We start from the raw sequence: 17,444 nt of genomic DNA on the forward strand, positions 1-17,444 counted from the left end.
ATGAAACTTAAGGATCACAAGAATTTCCTGATAGGCAAGTTTTTTTTTTTATCTCTTCAGATAATCTGGCAAAAGATCTTATCTTATTTGAAGTTCCAATAGGCTACATACGATGATTTCTTTCTTCAACCTTTGCATTAAAAGTTTGGATAGATATTGGACCACTGCAAGCCATTACTGTTGTGAACATAAAGAGTATTTATTATGATTGGGGTAGCCTGGACTATCTCGATTTTGATTTCTTTTGTGCTGTGAAAGGGAAACTGGCACCAGTTACAGGACAAATACAGTACAGTGATCCACACAAATTGGATAGCCATGGCTGCAGTTGGTTCTGTGGAGAGGGTGACTTTTAGTAACGAGCTGGTGTCATACCACCAAGACATGACTGTCTAGAAAGTCTACAGCCATGAGGACAAAGACTTGCTTTCTGACAAAGTCCTATCCACCACGACATGGAGCCAAAGAAACATTCTGCTGCCTGCATTTGTGCAGTTTGAATGTGAAGCAGAAATATCTTAAACATAACACTGTACACTTCAGATGGCCTGGGGAAATACCATGTCATTCCAGGTCAAGTGGTGGAACAGTTTGGCTGGTCATGACCTCAGCTATTACTATAGTTTGCATTCTAAACAGTGCATGTAATCATTTACACCTAAGTGTTTAGTGTTGTTTACTTTGACATAATAATGTGGCAGTCTGGAACTCCTATATATTAAGAGAATAATTCTAACCTGAATCCAATGTGAAACCTGTTCTTGATAACTGCATTGTATTAAAATTGGTGCTACTGCACAGTTCCATTTTTCTCTGTACTAACTTGACTGTTCATAGATATAAATGTATATGATACCACTCTGTATTATTATGTAAATACTTAATAGTCTTAGGTAATTAATAGTCTTAGGTAATATTGGCAATGCAGTTTTAAAATCTAAACAGGAAGACAGGAAAATAATTTAGAAGATGCACAGCAATGATTTTGCTAATCACAGTAACATGATCCTTGTAAGATGGTAGTGTGAGTGACACACCTCAGCTCTCAGAAGAACATCCTCAGAAGGACATATCAGCATATCCATGTCACCAAAGTCTTAAATCATTAGTGTATGACAGTGTCGTAACTTGTGTACATTTTTAAGCAGGAATGTGGATCCAATGCTTCACACTTATAGTCCCTGCTCCTCAGGTGCTTTCTTAGGCAAGCACTCATTTATTGTAATAATTCTATATCCATGGTGCAATTTATGTACCTTGTACTTTTTTGACACACACCACTCTTATTTATTCTAAATGTCATTTGTTCTTTCACAGATGACATACTGGCATATTGACATTGATTACATCATCATATTACACATTGGTGGGATTAAAATTACCATAAAACTGCTCTTTAAAAAATTATCTGTATTTCAACATGAGTAATCTTGCCTTTTTTAAAGCATAAAAAAATAACACAAACGAAGTGTCAACTTTAGCCTCGCCATCAAGTGTACTTTGTTATATGTCAATGCAAATCTTGAGTAGGGTTGTACTTTCATTACAAAATCAATTCAGTCATGAAGTGGCATGTTAGAACACATGTGGCAGGTTTCCTCTTGTGGGTATAGCTGATGAAAGACATTTAGAGTAACTCATCTGAAAGATCTGCAAAGACAACCAACGCTGAGTGCAAGCTTTTCTTCAAGAAGTAGATTTAAGGGGGAATACTCTTGCTGATGACTATCCAGATTATTAATTACTGTTACATGGTCTGTTGTGCCTATTTGTAATCTTTGTAATAACTGCCTGGGTTTAGAAAAGGGTCATGGACAATGGACAGAAAAAGGTACAGCAGGTACCCTGCAAACACAGGCCTTCTATTGACCACATGTTCCCTATTCTAACAGTCTCTTACAGAGGGAATCAGAACCCAAACACTGTGTTCATGTCTAAAGATTATGAACTAATACTCCAGGCAAATCAATGTTTGTTTTCTATGGGAGGTTCATGTTCAAAGTTCTGTTTTTGATTATGTTGTATGCTGCCAATGGAAAGGTACTTTCTTCCACTGCATTGCCTTTTTTCTTGTCATCCTGTAGCCACACCCTGTTATATTTACTACACAGTGAAGCAGTACAAACAATGACTAAAAAGAACATTTTATGTTTCAGAGATGTTCAATTTCAAGCGATTTGCAACTGCCCTGAATTCTGTATGGAACAACCATATGGCACAAACGATACAATAAACAAGAATGTTTTTGTCCATAAAAATACTGAAAGCTGCAATGGTGGACAGAGACAGGAAGCTAAATTTGGAAATTTACTGGAATAAACATGAAAAAATATGTTATGGTATCAAATAAAATCATCCAATCAAGAAGGGCTCAGCTGTTATTCAGATAAAACACTGCTTTGGTTTGGTTGCTTTGGTTTGGTTTCGCCCCCCACCCCCTCCCCCCACATATACACACTCACTTCATTAGGGAACCCATTTGTCACACTGTTTTCTCAGTGTAGCCAAGATCCTGTCAGATCCTGTAAAATGCGATGCTGAAGAGCGTTCAAAACACTGAAAATGGTACACTGTACTACTGAAGGTAGTTTTTGAACGGTACTGAACAGTACTACTGAAGGTAGTTATTAAAATGCCAGAATTTGTCTCAGTGCCACTTCAGTTTGACACTTTTGCAATAGTGCTGGCGATGTGCACCTTGCGGATTTCGCAGGTGTTTATGATTTACGTTCAAGACCTTTAGATAGATAGACAGATTCAACTTTGTTCAGTTTATATCTCCCAGTTTATGTTGCCCTAGCCACTCCAAGTTAACATGTCTGGTTAGTTTTAAAAGCATGTATTGCTCCTCATTGTGTTGGTCCTTGCCAGGTAGATGCTACATTATCTACACAAGTCTGAAATGAAAATGTGATTGACAGTGGCATTCCTGATATGATGTAGGTTAATGCTATGAAAGTTCAGGAGCCAGGTCTATGTGACACGAGCATTGTCTCAGAGGATCAGGCCAGCTCAGACACAGGATCTGTTCACACTACAGATTACATTACAAACCAGTGTGAATAACCTCAATTGAGCACATACACTTGCAGACTACTCGATACCAACACACTAATGTAACTTTTTGTGATCGAATTAAATAAATATTCCTCCTGGTGGGCTTGTGTTATTTATGTACAGGTCTTCCTTAGAACCGATTTCCAGCAGGACCAGTGACTGCTTTTGGATTCTCCCTCCATGGGATTACAGGCTCACTGCCCATCTTACATCTATCTACATATCATCTTATTAGTTTGTTTTATAGCCATATATCCCTGTTCCCATTTAGGTGGCAGACCATACAGCACAGCAGTGATGACATGTTAGTAGCTTTTGCAGCAGTAAGTGTAGGCACTCCAGTGTTGCTGGAGCACCCAGTGTCAGTCACTGCTTGGTTCAAATGGTCTGTACCAGAAATGTTCAGTCAGTGGCGTTGTGGTCAGAAACTAAGCATTGTTGATGAATTTGAAGACAGCTAATGCAAAGTATGCTTGACAATTAGGCAAATGTATTATAGTACCCAAGTGTATACCAACAAGGTGACTTTATTAATATCTAGTTCTAATAAAGTATGTGGTGAGTATATATTCAAATATAAATACTGCTAAGAGTTCATCTCACTCTGTGCGGCAACAATAAACAACAAGTATTCCCAAATAAATTCATTATTTTTTACTCCCTGCAGTATATGGAGAAAGCACCATATCTTCTCCAGTTCAGCAGAGGAACACTTAAGTAGCACGAAGCACATCTCCAATATGACATTATGAGGAATACCATGCACAAATGAACAAATGCACCACAGGCATTACAAAACGAGAGTAAGAAAGTGGCAATGCTTGTTATGGCATTTCTAACTCAGCTACTGTTGAACAGATTCACCACCATTTTCAGGACATTTTATATTCAAGACAATTATACCCTGTTCTTATATAAACTGTTCTTCATCAGTTTATTGGTATAACAGTAATCTCTGTTTGATTTGTTTTGAAGGATTTAGAATTTTTTCCTTTTAAATATTTAAATGTATAGGAAATCCAATTAACAGTTTGTCATGGACAGTAACACCATTGATCTGGAAAAGTGGTGCCAAGAACATTTGGCTTGCCACAATATTGAGTTATTTCCAGCTTTAGCAATGATACTTGTCTGCTTTACCTCCAAAAGGATCTCTATATTACACCTGGAAAACTTGAAGAAAATACATATATATTAATTCATCTTCCAAACACAGAACTCTTATAATACAAAGGTCAATAAATTAACATGCTAGTACAAAAAATACTGTCTTCATAAAATAAATAAGCCACCTTAATGATAAAGTTCCTCGAAATCTGTTGTTTACAGTGTTAGCAAATGTTAGTATCTTTTCTAACCAGCCATTACGAAAGGACAGCTTTAACAGTGCACAATCTGAGAAAATTGCAAAGTGATACATACTGTGGAACTGTTAGAAGTTGTGTTAAGAACAATGAAACAAAACCATTTTTACATAGGGTATGAATAATATGTTCATGCAGTAGGTAGAACAGTCTCCATACAGGAAATGAAGAGTCAAGGCCTTAATCAGAATTCCCAGCTGGCCTGATAATCTGGTAGGTGATCAAGTACTCTGGATAAGCCTGGAAGGATCAACAATACGAGATACCGTGAGAACTGAAACAAGTCTAACTTTAAGCTTAACATACTTTTCATGTATGGCTTTGCTGGCCAAGGAGTTCAAATATAACCCTGAAGTGTAAGAAAATCAGTTTACACAACTTAAATCAATTCCACATATAATAATCCTTAACTGTGTTCAATGTCATTTTTGAATAAGTGGTTAAAAGTGGGAAAACTCTAGACCCACAAGCTGATGGCTATCACCAGACTAGGGCTAACTTTCTAGACCCAGGTTAACTATAATCCCATTGTAAACAAAAATTTCAACAGAATTTCGTTGAGGACTAGACTAAATCACTCTCTTAAACTGACCCTAAAAGTTGGGTTAGGGTAAAGGGTGTGAAGCAGAGAATGAGGAATGCAGTACCTGCTCTCCTCTGTAAATGACGTACTCGGCCAGAGCAAGGCCGTTTACACTGGGCCTCCCGGACACTGAGTGGTGGCCCGGTGGGGAGTGGGCCATCTTCATGGCGCTGAACTGCAGGAAGGACTTTCCCAGAGTCACACAGCAGAACAGCAGGTGCCTGGAGCCATCAAGGAGGTATGCTCTCAACGCACTATCCAACCACACTAATACTCTACAACAAGCTGGCACAGCTGTGCCCTAGGCAGATGGGGCATTTTCAAAAGCAAATGGCTGAAGGCAACCTGGGAAACGGTACCCTTTTTCACTTAGCTAAATGAGTAGTTCAGTGCAGGCCCGACTTGGCTCATGCTAATGCACAATACTAAACGCACCTCACCTCTGGCACATGTAGCATGACCTGTCCTTGTGAAGAGGGCACCCAGTGCCTCCTCCTATGCCATACACATACTGGTTGCTCTTGGAGGAGTTCTCAGCAAAGTAGATTCCAGCCCCAAACATTCCTCCAATATAGGCATGCCTCTCGTCAAAGCCTTTGTGGATGATGGCGTTCACGAACGGTGAACCTACACAACCAGGCATTGGCCATGTCTAGATGAAACCAGTCCCTGGAAATAGTCACTAGGCATGCTTAAAAAGCTTTGTGAATCACTCACCATGGAAGAGCATGCGCTCATTGGGGTGGTTGTGGTTCTCCTCAGACACCTCCTTCCTGCGGTGGGTGTATCTCTCCCATAGCTTCTTATTACATACCTTCTGGATCTACAAATAAGTGAAGCAAAGATGTAAGTGGAGCTTTATCTTTATCTCAGAAAATTTGCAACTTTAGTGATACAACTTTACCTTCAAGATGTTATATCTGTTGAAAATTCCCCCTGCATGGCCACCATCTCTATGTTCTCTTATTGTACTTTGCATCTGTTTACAGATAATACACATGATAATAAAGGAGTTAGGTTTCCTTTTGCCTTTGACTTTGGCCAAAACATTATATCTTTAGACACTCCGCATGATAGATTAGGAAGTACTAACCCAACCTATTCTTTTTTGTTATTTGGATGGCCAATGATTGCTCACATCAAACTTACTCTTCAAACATGAAAATGAAAGTCATGATTTGACCTAAACTTCAAACTGGATGAACTAGCATATTGTGCAAGCTTTGAAAGGAACCAATGAACCAAACAAACAAGCACACCACACACATACACAAAAACAATGTACCTCCTCTTCAACAGACTGAAATTCCTTGTCATCTGAGGCCAAATCAATGAATATAGTTCCACTGTTGGTTGTGTTCAGAGTCAAGTATGGATTCAAACCTAAATCAAACCACAGAGAGGAATGTTCAATTAAATTAATCAGTACAATCTATAAAAAATGATTTATTAATGAAACTCCCACATCTGAGGCAAAACAGAAGGTCTGAAGTTAATCTAAATTCTCACAGGGATATATGAACAAAGTAAATAAAAGTGTGTGGAGACTACATATAATGCTTTTACTGTTATGAAGCACTTGACAGTGGAAGCTTGGGATGAATGCAGCACTTACTCTGAGGTCCACTAATGAGTCTTTCTACCCCTTTGATTATCTTGTGCCTGTGGCCATAGGCATTGATGCCAATCTCCTTCAGTTCTTTGTGCCCCATTTCCACAAGCACGTCCAGAGTTATCTTTAAATATGGTCACAAATGAACAAGGTCGCACCAGACAGAGGAGATTCAGAATATACAGTGGAGCAAAAATATACTACAGATAAACACATACTTTATAATATATTCATCTAGACATGTTCTTTACTAAATTTGGAATTATACTTATTTGACACAACAAATATCAATGTGATACTTGCTGTGCCATCTATCACATTTGGTCTTACCTTTCCCACAAGGTATTTGGTAACCAAGCCCTGATAAGCCAAGTGTTTCTAGATTCAACACTGGTTATCAATTTGCAACAAACGTCTTTGCAGTTTTAAGCTGTGATATTGAGAAAAACAGAAGGGTTGAGCACCTGTTCCCTGTCAAAGATCTCCAGAAGATGTTTCAGACCAAGTTTATGAAGGAACTGAGTAATACTTAGGTCTACACCCATTCCTGGAAAAAGAGAAGTAATTTAAACACATTTGCAATGCCAGAAACATATGCGTGTTTGAAGCAAAGAACCAGCATGACCTAAACCATTTACAGTTACAATAAGCTTGCCAGACTTACCCTCTTCAGTCTTCTCCACCTCTATGGCACCCTCAGCCCCTGAAGGCCCAAGGAGCTCAGGGAAGACCCCAGTATGCATATCTAAGCTGGAAGTGGATGAGCGGGTTGTGGAGCTGGAGGAGAGGGCAGAAGACACTACACCACTGGAGGATGAGATGCTGATGAGCTGCGGTTTGTAACACGCTGGTAGCGCAGATGGGGGCATGGCTGCGGTCAGCAAGGCACGGACATCATCAGCCTAGTGAAGTAACAACAAGAGGTGAAGGGGGTGAATTCAGGAATTCAGTGGGAATGCAATGGATAGATGTACTACATTATGTATAGTGCTACATTTTAGCACAAAACACCATGGTTTATGCAGGGCTGACTGGGGCAAATATATACCCACTGATTTTATCTGCAGACATGAGAAAAGAAGTAATCTGACTCTAAAGACTCTAAAGACAGTGAGCACAGGTGCACTGAGCCGATTAGACACAACATGAATGAGTAAATGAGAAACAGAGCATGGATGGATTTTTTTACTTATTCACCTGTATCCATCTAGTTACGTTACTGCAGGCCTTTCAAAGGATTTTTTTCAGTCAAGTTTCAGTCAGGACCGTAATGCAACATGCTCTCTGGCAACATTATTCAGATCTTCGTATGAGGAACCCATGCAAAATACATTATCTTAAAGGTACAATAAGTATCTATGAAATGTTGAAATTAACTATAAAACTGTCACACTGGCTTTTTTTTTTCTACCACATTTGGTCTACAGTGCTTATTACTACTTTGGTTACTCTGATATGACAAGCCAAGTGCCCATCTAAGGGCCTGTAATAATGTCTGTAATAAACCTTTAAAATGCTTATTGCACCTTTAAGTTGTAATTAAACCAGGAGGCAGAAATGAATAAAACATCCAATGGGGAGTGTGTCAGAAGGAACCACGAGACACCCGCCTGACCAGGGAACTGAAACAGAGGGAGAGGTGGCATCTGCTAGGGGTACCGTGACGAGGTCCAGCGGTGACTGGCCTTCCTGATTGTGGATCGTGGGGTCGGCGCCGTGCGCCAGCAGCAGAGCACACAACTGCGTCCTCCCCTTCTGCGCAGCCTCGTGCAGCGGGGTGAATGCCCACTTGTCGTTGGCGTTGATGCACGCGTTGTACTTGATGAGCAACGCGGCCACATCCACATGCTGCCAATGAGACACACGGCTTGCTCTCGCATTCCATTTCCTGGCCTGTGCGCAGGATGGTGAATTTATAATGCATACATGTGTATGGCTGCCTCAGGCCTGCCAATCCTTTCCCAGTCATATGTGTATTGCAAACACAGATGGACAGACCCACAAAACCCACGTCTGTTATAGAATATCTTGCGGTTGGGTGCATAATGTTGGGTAAATACTGACCTCTGAGGAAGAAAATGAATAAGTATAACCAAATGCAGGATATTGTAATGGAAAAAGAAAACTCAGTTTTAAGAGCCTAGGACCCTGTTTACCCCTGGTCGTTTAATGAGATTAGTATGTGGACAGCATCCTGATAAGGTTTTAACCACATGCATTTAAACTTGTTAGTCAAAAGTGGATGTTAACGAGAAACAAAGAATATAGCAGTGTCCCTGGTTGCAGCTGTAGCAAATGCCACAACGGTCCACAGATCAGTTTGGGCATGAGAATTGAGTGAAGACTGGTGGGAATGAATCATGCTGAGGACCTCCTCGTGTTCACGTGTCACAGGCATTGTGATGCTTGGGTTGATGAATGTGGCATGGAGAGACAGAGGCATGTACACTGCCATAACATTTGGCTAAAATGCGTCTGAGACCACCCCCTGAAGTGGTCTGACAGAATTTATTTTAAATGCGTCTTGGCTATGTTTACACCTGTATTTTTACATGGATAATATCTATCCAGATATAATCCTGATACTCAAAACACATGAAACAACCAGGTGTAAACAGAGTCTAGTATTGCAATAATTAGTTATTTTGAAAATATATCACAGCTTCAAAATATTATTTTTTTGTTTTAGGTTTTTAGGTAAAATATCTATCAGGTGATAAATTTTAAAAGATCAACTTTTTTACAGTGCACAGATTCTGCATATATATTAAGATATTACATTATAATATTAATATAATATATTATATTAAACGCTCAGTGTTTTGTTTTTGTTCGCCAGCAGACCGGAGTGTCTCCCGTTTCCCTGGCAACCTAGTTCCGTGTTTTCTAGCTTTTGTCTGTTTCCATGGTTCCCTGTCGCCTCCCCTTTATCTCCAGCTTGTTTCTGCGTCTCTTGTTTGTTGGTAATTTTTTTTTGCTATATCCTGCTTGAGCTCTGTTGTTACCAAGTATTTTCTCTCCGTGTTCCAGGTCCAGTTACCCTCTCTGTCTGTGTTACTTTCCCTGTTCATGTTCGCTAGTTTTCTTCTATTCGCTCGTCTGTTTTACTGTCTCTCTGTGTTTTTGTCTATGCTTCTTTCCCCGTTAGTGTCCGCTTGTCTGATTCCGCTCTCTTTCCTCGTCCGGTGTTCTCCCGTCGATTCGATTCTGTTTGTTTTCTCTTCCCCTTTTTATATACACAAGTGTTGTCTGACTTTAATTTGAATTATGATTACTTGTGTTTTTTGTCTTGGTTATTGTTTGGCTATCTTATGTAGTCCGGGTCAGTGTACTCCCTGTTTGTCCTAGTTTTATACCTCTTTATTGTTCTCCTATTAGTCTTTCCTTAGCGTTCATTTCCTTTGTTCCTAATGTTCCCTTTGTTCCTAATTCTCACCCTCATTCTGTTGGCCTGTTAATCTTATGTTAGTCTGTTTGTTCTTTGTTCTATTCTGTATTGTTTGTCTGTGTCTGTTATTAAACTTATTATTTAGTTATTCTATCCCATTCGTCCCTTCTATTATGGCTTTGCTGTTTAGTTCAGTTCTGTCTCATGTCCCAAGGCACCGGCACGTCGCCAAGTGTGTTCGCTTTACACCTCTCCAACGTTGTTTTAAACATTAAGATTACGATGTGTGTTCAGTTGCTCCCTCATTTCACAATTATATCTACTCTATGACGCATTTGAGAATCTAACTGGGAATCATTATAGGAGCTCAGATTCATGTCCTGTGTTCAAAAATGCTTAACAAGCATGCAGTGATACAGGTCAAGAGAGAGTGTATGGCTAGCTCTCCTGGTTACAGGGGCCTAGCAGACAGTGATAATGATCAAAGCAATCTACTGGGCTTTTGTATTAAAAGGCCACTTGTACTCTTCTATAAGATGAAGGCTGTTTTCCAACAGAAACACTTTACCCATCACCAGTTATTGCCTTTCAGGTCTTATGAATGACAGTAATTCAGCCTCATTGTTATGCTGAATTAAAGATATTATAATTAGCTAAAACTCATGTATGAACGTTTAAAACTGGCCCTAGGATAATAAGGATGATTTTTTTTTCCTAAAAGTTAAAAAGAACAAATGAATTTCTAGGTGTCTGTACCATGTGGGTTGCCAGTGTGAATGTCTGAACAGAGACTCACCCCATATGAGGCAGCATTGTGTAGAGGAATGAGCCCCCCTTTGTCCTGCGAATTCACCTCAGCTCCATGCTGCAGTAAGTACTCAGCCACCTCCAGGTTATTATAGCCTGCTGCACACAGCAACACAACACAGCGTGTGCAGGTGACTGGCCTTCCTGATTGTGCGTGTCCAGGGAGTGTGAGTTTATGAGCTTCTTCGTGTGCTCACCTGCCAGGTGCAGCGGCGTGGAATGACGCCCCTGCGTGTCCCTGCAATTCACATTGCGTGGGCTGCAGAGCTTTTTGATGCGGGCAAGGCAGCCCTTCTTGGCAGCGTCCAGCAGCGCAGCATCACCCCTTAGCAGGTCCTGGACGTCCGTGTCCCCTTGCTTAACCAGATCGAGCGGAGTATTGCCATCGCGGTTCTTTTTGGTGGGGTCTGCGCCATGCTGGGGACACGTCAAGAGATGTGTTTTGCTAAAACATTCAAATTCGAGACATTATGAGGGCAGTTCTGATTTTGGAGCAAGATGGTCAGAGCTTGGATTGGCTCGTACCTGAAGCAGCAGCTTGCAAATCTCGTACTTGCCCTTGGCAGCTGCCTCATGCAGTGGGGTGAACTTCCACAGGTCAGCAACGTTGATCACTGCACCATGGATAACCAGAAGCTCAGCTACTTCGTAGTGGCCGTAAGAGCAGGCGTTATGCAGTGGAACCAAGCCTCTAAAGAAAAGGCGCAGCAAAAAGTGACCCCTGATAAATCCTGCACTTCCTTGTTTAACATGCCGATTAAAAACAGTCAATTGGAAAGACGGGGAATAGGGTTTTGTGTGCTTATTGAATGATTACAGATGGAGCTCCCACCCTTTGTCTTTAGCATGCACATCCGCCCCGTGCTCGAGTAGGTACTCCACCACAGCCACACGGTTGTAGCCCGCTGCAAAGTGGAGCGGTGTGGACCGCCGGCCCTCCACATCACTGCAGTTTACATTCTGGAGCGTACAGAGCTTCTACACACAAAACAACATTCACATATTTACATTTTATTTGCACACACAGAGCATTACTTCTTGTCTTAATGATTGAACCTGCCAATCAGTTGGACCATTAGGTTACAATGTCAGCCATAAATTTCCACCTCACCATATACACTTTACTGCATCTCTTCAGTTATGGTGTGTTTGGAGTGTTTGGCTCTCTGTTTACCTTTACAGTCTCCAGATCTCCTGACTTGGATGCCTCTAGGAGCTGCCTGTCTGTCTCCAAGTTTCCCATTAGCACTCCTTCTAGTAATGAAGAGCACAGCCCTCTTATAGAAAAATGTACTAGCAGCACCTGGCTGTTGTAGAAGGTCAGTTAACTCTAAATTTCAGACAAAGAAAATTTAAAAATACTGTAGTAACAATTTAGCATATAAAGTAAGATTGACTATTCCTGTATTTTACATTCCATTTTCTTTCCTTTTACTCGATCCCTAGTTTCTGTTCTTCATAGCTGGGTTGTGCAGTCCTGTGGGTAGAGCACGCACCCTGCAGGATGTCCTGCAGGCTCTCACTGGCGAGCTGTGTGGGCAATAAGCCCTGCAGCACGGCAATGAGTGGGTCACCGCCAGCACGCCTGAGCAGCCTGCAGCTCTGCAGGTGACCCCGCTGGGCAGCGCGGTGCAGCGGTGTCTGTCCCTGGCTGTCCACGGCATTCACCTGTGTGCAGAGAACAGTAAACGCTCAGTGCCAGTGGGGAAAGGGAGGCCTTTGACTCCTGCACATGCAACTGAGCAAGAGGCATGGAGAAGCACTCGTGGGTGCGGAATGCTTACTTTGGCCTCATGCTTCACAAGCACCTCGATGACATCGTTGTGGGACCTCTCAGCAGCTATGTGCAGGGGTGTCAGGAGGCTGTGATGAAGCACGAAATGGGAATTTAGAGTGTTAAGAGTTCTCTACAATGTGGCTCCCTTTTCTGCAAATAACCTATCCTTTAATCAGTAGTGCTACATTTTTCTTTTGCTCTCATGTTTTGCTATCTTTTTGTTTATTCATAGATAGTTGATAAGCCATGTCAAATATGGCCCGGAGTTGGCAATAGAAGAATGTGTCAGTTTAGATCTGCATATCATGTCATGACTGAATATGTTGCACTTGCTATATCATTTACATATTTCCACTTACTCAAATTTACACATTTCTACTTACTCAATGATTTTGTTCGCTATATATACTCATGTATCTCTGAATAAAGTGTGCGTGCTTCTCAGCATCTCTGACTGTGTCACTCATTCTGAGAAACGAGCCCCAGGGCCCTGAGGAGGAACAACCCGACCCAGGCGAGATCTGACGGTGGGACCAGAGGGACAGATTAAGGAAAATAGGGAATTTTTCCTTACAATGACATCACAGGTAGCTAAGTATCTAAACAACAATTCAGCACTGTCCAAAAGTCCACTGCCTCTTTTTGTAATTAAGAGTTTTCTTTAATTAATTTGTCTAACTAAAAATACTTCTCGCTTCTAAAAAAAGCCCTTCATGCTACCAGGCAACAAGTGTGTACAATGTTGGCAGTGTCGTGCAAGGCGAAGTCTGTGGCTTTGTAATGAGAAGTATGTGGCTCACTCTTTTGTCTTCTTGTTCACGTTGGCTCCTTTCTTCAGCAAAATCTCACACACTTGCTTCCTCTTGGGATAGGGGCATGCAGAGACACAGTGCTACGAGAATCATGGACAAATAACAACAAACCTCCATCAAAATCCAGCTTTTAAAAGGTCCTTTCAAACATATTCAATGATTAAGTCTTCTAGAGTGTGTACCAGGGCTGTCTCATGGGTCTTGGGGTTTTGAAAGTGGATGGTCTCCAGAGAGAGGTGCTTTTTAACACGGACAGGGTCTGCCTCATGGGCTGCCTGCAGCAAAGCGTGTCCTCGAAACTCATCTGGAGGAAGAATTTTCACAGTCACTAAGGGGGTTTTAATTCTGAAAGGCCAGAATTCTCCCTGATGTGTATTTCAGGTCCTCAATCACACATAACTCATGCATCTTGCACAAAAAAAGCATAAAAGCCAAACTATGAAAAAAATAATGTTCAAGAGAAAAAGGTACCAAAAAGGCTAAATTAGACGGTGATTAATTAAAAAGTGCATGCACCAATAAGCATGAGGTCACAAAAATACTACCAATTTGCAATCAGTTGTTTACTATTAGTGATCTTTGGTCAAACTTCCCCTTTGACTTCTGCAATGGTGCAAGGTCTTACAGGCCAGGCGCTCTTTCAGTAGGAGAGTGGGGGCCAAGTCTATGGCGCTCTTGTTGTGGCAGTTCGGGAGGGTGGGGTCAGCCCCGTGGCTCAGCAAGAGGGAGCAGACCTCCACACGGTTCTTAGATGCAGCTTCGTGCAGTGGGGTGAACTGCCACATGTCCGTCGCGTTTACACAGGCTCCATGCTGGACAAAAAACATGGAGAAAGGAATATGATTATGTACAGCCCTGACAGTAACGCCGCATCTGACACGTAGCAGAAAGATGGGAATACTCATGCATTTGCAGAGATTTTTGTTCTCAGGTAAACTTTTCTGGGCTTGGACTAATAGTAGACTCAAAAAAGTTTAAGTAATTAACTATTAATTCTACTGAGTTGAATTCAGATCATTTAACTAACTTGTGAAATACTCTCAAGGCACTGGAGCAAAACAAACAAACAAACAAACAAACAAACAAACAAACAAACAAACACACCCTACCTTTAGAAGCAATTCAGTCACTTCATAATGGCCATATGAGCAGGCATTATGGAGAGGCACAAGGTCACTGAGAAACAAAACAACAGCAAAAAATAAATAAATAAAAACACAGTTTGTCAAGTCCAGTAGAGTAGGATGGAGATGACTGCAGAGGCTGGGAGAGCCAGTCTGCCATACCCTTTGTCTTTAGCATGGACGTCAGCTCCGTGCTGTAACAACAGCTGCACTGTCTTCACCCGATTGTAGCCTGCAGCCAGATGCAGAGGGGTCGACTGAAGCCAGACAACAAACAAACAGTATGGTTACAAACACCATGCCAACAAACAGTATGGTTAAAAACGCCATGCCAACCAACAGTACGGTTACAAACAGTACAGTTACAATGCCAGGCGCAGTGCCAACAAATACTATGATGGTGAACAAACATGGCTAAGTACCAAAGCACTTATATTTCACAACAACAATAACAAAAACAAAAGTCTTTTTGTTCTTAATTCTAAAATATCTGAATATGGATTTCATGTATGACTATAAAGGTTTCTAATATAACAGTGTCAGTCTGGGTTTAAATTACCTTCCTTCCATCACTGGCGTGGGAGTTCACGTTTATGGGAGTGAGGAGGTTCATCAGTTTCTCATCATTTCCGATCCTACAGCAGCACGAAACTCGCATCAGTTACATTACAGTAGTGAAAGCCCAGTGCCGCTCCTGTAGGCAACTGAGTGGATTTGAACTCACGCTCCGGCCAGTGCAGTAAGCCTTAAAAAGGCGCACTGTGCCAAAGTTACGATACCTTGCACTCTCGAGAAGTTCATCTTTTCTGTACTCCCCTATGAGAGAAACAAGTTTAAAAAAAGTTCCAATTTTATACATGCAAATGAAATAGTAAAATACCTCTGCTGTAAGATACAAGGATCAGTTAATTACATGATCAACAGGATAAGAGGTGAAGAGAGGTCCACTCACCGGTCAGCACTGCCCTAGTCGAGGCTTCGGCCAGGTCCAGCGCCGTCCTGCCGTCGGTGTTGCGGATGCTTGGCTCAGCACCATGCTGCAGCAATGCTGCCACATCACATCACAAACCATCAACTTAGACAAGAAACACCACTAGAAAACACTACGACGGTCAACAAATTACGATCCGTCACGACGATCACACTAGACGCTATAGTTCCCTACTAGCCCTAACATAGTGGGTTTTGTATACATTCATTTATGCAAACATTGACAGCATTGGACACAGAAACATCCACAGCACTGTTGTCACGTATCATTATGCAGCGGTTCGCGTTTACCGACGCAGACATCGATTTTGCCCTTGATAGCGGCCTCGTGAAGAGGGGTGTAGTTCCAGTTGTCCCGAGAGTTGGCATCTGCCCCGTGGAGAAGAAGCAGGCGTACGACTTCAGCGTGGCCAAACGAGCAGGCGTTGTGAAGACACACTAGGCCGCCGTCGTCCCGCTCGTGCACGTTAGCCCCGCGCTGCAGCAGGTGAGACACCACGTCTCCACGGCCAAACCCTGTGGCACGCGGAATGACACGCACACGGAGGGCAACAAACCATTCAGTAATAACAAGGGAATGTGTAGATTATACAGATACAAATTATACAGGCACAAAAGCGCTTAATTGAGAAATAACTGTAATAATGTAAAAGAGCAATAAATCATTCAGTCAGTAGACTAGAAAGCACGTGCTTTACATATGATTTTTAATGAAATTAAAAATAAATTAATAAAAACAACAACGTGGGAACAGTCTCTGAATTGTCATGGTCAATCATATGAGAGCAGCAAATGTATGCTATTTTTTAAAATATTATTATTATTATTATTATTATTATTATTATTATTATTATTATTATTATTATTAATTATATTAACGCAAACGTAGTACATCAAGCTGCAAAAAGAACAATGTTGAGATGAATATATGTGAATTATACATATGAACAAATCCAGTACAAAGCCATATATTATAAAGAGCTAAAGCAAAAACAAAAGAAAGAATAAAATAAATATAGGCCTATACATAAGAACAAAAACAAAGAATAAAATAGGCTCGTTAATGTCAATATTCAGTGAAGCCGAATTACTACTTAAAGAGACAAAACATCTACAATACTGTATTTTCACTCAATATATTCCTTAAATGAACATAGCTGTACAGTAAGGCTATCTTGGAATGAAGCGCCTTTCTCTCGCACAGCTGTTAAAACTATTCAGGGGCTGTTCTTTCATAGAGAAGGTCTGTGAAGGTGTTGGTTACGATGCTTTTCACCTACCAGCGGCAAAATGAAGAGGAGACGATTTTCTACCCGCAGTGTCTCTGCTGTTGACATTTTCCGCGTTGAGTAGCTTCTTCACCCGCTCCAGGTCTCCGTTCCGACAGGCCTCGAACAGCTCCCTGCTCGGCTCGTCAGCCCCGGGCGGGTCCTGTACAGGCGGCACGGTTCCGCCAGCCATGCCCGGTACCACCGTGAACCGACGTACAGACATCGAGTCTGTGCGCCTTAGAAGGCTAGAGGTTACCGCTGTAAAATACGCAATGCTTGCGAACCCAAAGCCTTGACATCGAAGATGAAAGGAGGTCCAGTTCTCCAGTGCTACCTCCTTTTAACAAAAATCATTACAATCCGAATGTTTTAGCTTGCGTTTTCGTAGATATACTAATGTTCAAGCTGTAAATGTTTCTCGTTACGCAATGAAGACGATATTTACTACATATTCTATGGTCCGTGGTGAACTACCATGTATTTCAATACAAGAAGTGCTACCGTTATCTAGTTAAGCACTCGCACATAGAGATATATCTTATAATTTTCATATTTGACATTGGCGAAAATTCAGTATATGACTGAAGTAAAACACCTTCATCCCACCTCTTGGTGCGGTTCCCCTGCTCTCTTTCCCCTCAGCAGCTTCAAGTTGCTTA

The 17,444-nt window shown here is 41.4% G+C and overlaps 1 protein-coding gene and 1 long non-coding RNA gene across 10 annotated transcripts; one reads left to right on the forward strand and one right to left on the reverse strand.

Annotated features, from left to right (window-relative positions):
- Nucleotides 1–3,696: 3,696 nt before the first annotated feature.
- LOC113584743 (poly [ADP-ribose] polymerase tankyrase-2-like) lies at nucleotides 3,697–17,430 on the reverse strand. Of its 8 annotated transcripts, none has more exons than XM_027021858.3 (27): nucleotides 16,795–17,430; nucleotides 15,806–16,030; nucleotides 15,477–15,572; nucleotides 15,304–15,340; nucleotides 15,084–15,159; nucleotides 14,687–14,781; nucleotides 14,510–14,576; nucleotides 14,026–14,212; nucleotides 13,583–13,704; nucleotides 13,389–13,480; nucleotides 12,596–12,674; nucleotides 12,308–12,479; nucleotides 11,986–12,062; nucleotides 11,644–11,789; nucleotides 11,337–11,502; nucleotides 11,009–11,228; nucleotides 10,801–10,910; nucleotides 8,276–8,509; nucleotides 7,281–7,518; nucleotides 7,081–7,163; nucleotides 6,620–6,740; nucleotides 6,290–6,387; nucleotides 5,909–5,983; nucleotides 5,722–5,827; nucleotides 5,445–5,631; nucleotides 5,069–5,225; nucleotides 3,697–4,661 (listed from the first exon to the last, which is right to left on the reverse strand). In XM_027021858.3, the coding sequence occupies exons 1-27, from the start codon at nucleotides 17,006–17,008 to the stop codon at nucleotides 4,602–4,604; spliced, it is 3,540 nt and encodes a 1,179-aa protein (XP_026877659.3). In that variant the 5' UTR covers nucleotides 17,009–17,430; the 3' UTR covers nucleotides 3,697–4,601. The 8 variants fall into 8 exon arrangements, with proteins under 8 accessions (XP_026877659.3, XP_081553856.1, XP_026877660.3 ...); XM_081697730.1 differs by having other exon boundaries at nucleotides 8,276–8,464; nucleotides 10,801–10,907; nucleotides 11,986–12,065; XM_027021859.3 differs by having other exon boundaries at nucleotides 10,801–10,907; nucleotides 11,986–12,065.
- On the forward strand, nucleotides 9,150–12,395 carry LOC113584745 (uncharacterized). Of its 2 annotated transcripts, none has more exons than XR_014117201.1 (4): nucleotides 9,150–9,579; nucleotides 10,751–10,874; nucleotides 11,994–12,130; nucleotides 12,258–12,395. It is a non-coding gene; the product is annotated as an uncharacterized LOC113584745 (long non-coding RNA). The 2 variants fall into 2 exon arrangements; XR_003411434.3 differs by having other exon boundaries at nucleotides 9,567–9,646.
- Nucleotides 17,431–17,444: the final 14 nt, after the last annotated feature.

Source organism: Electrophorus electricus, chromosome 15, assembly GCF_041902795.1.
Source record: "Electrophorus electricus isolate QZ-2024a chromosome 15, ASM4190279v1, whole genome shotgun sequence".
Taxonomy (NCBI): Eukaryota; Metazoa; Chordata; class Actinopteri; order Gymnotiformes; family Gymnotidae; genus Electrophorus; species Electrophorus electricus.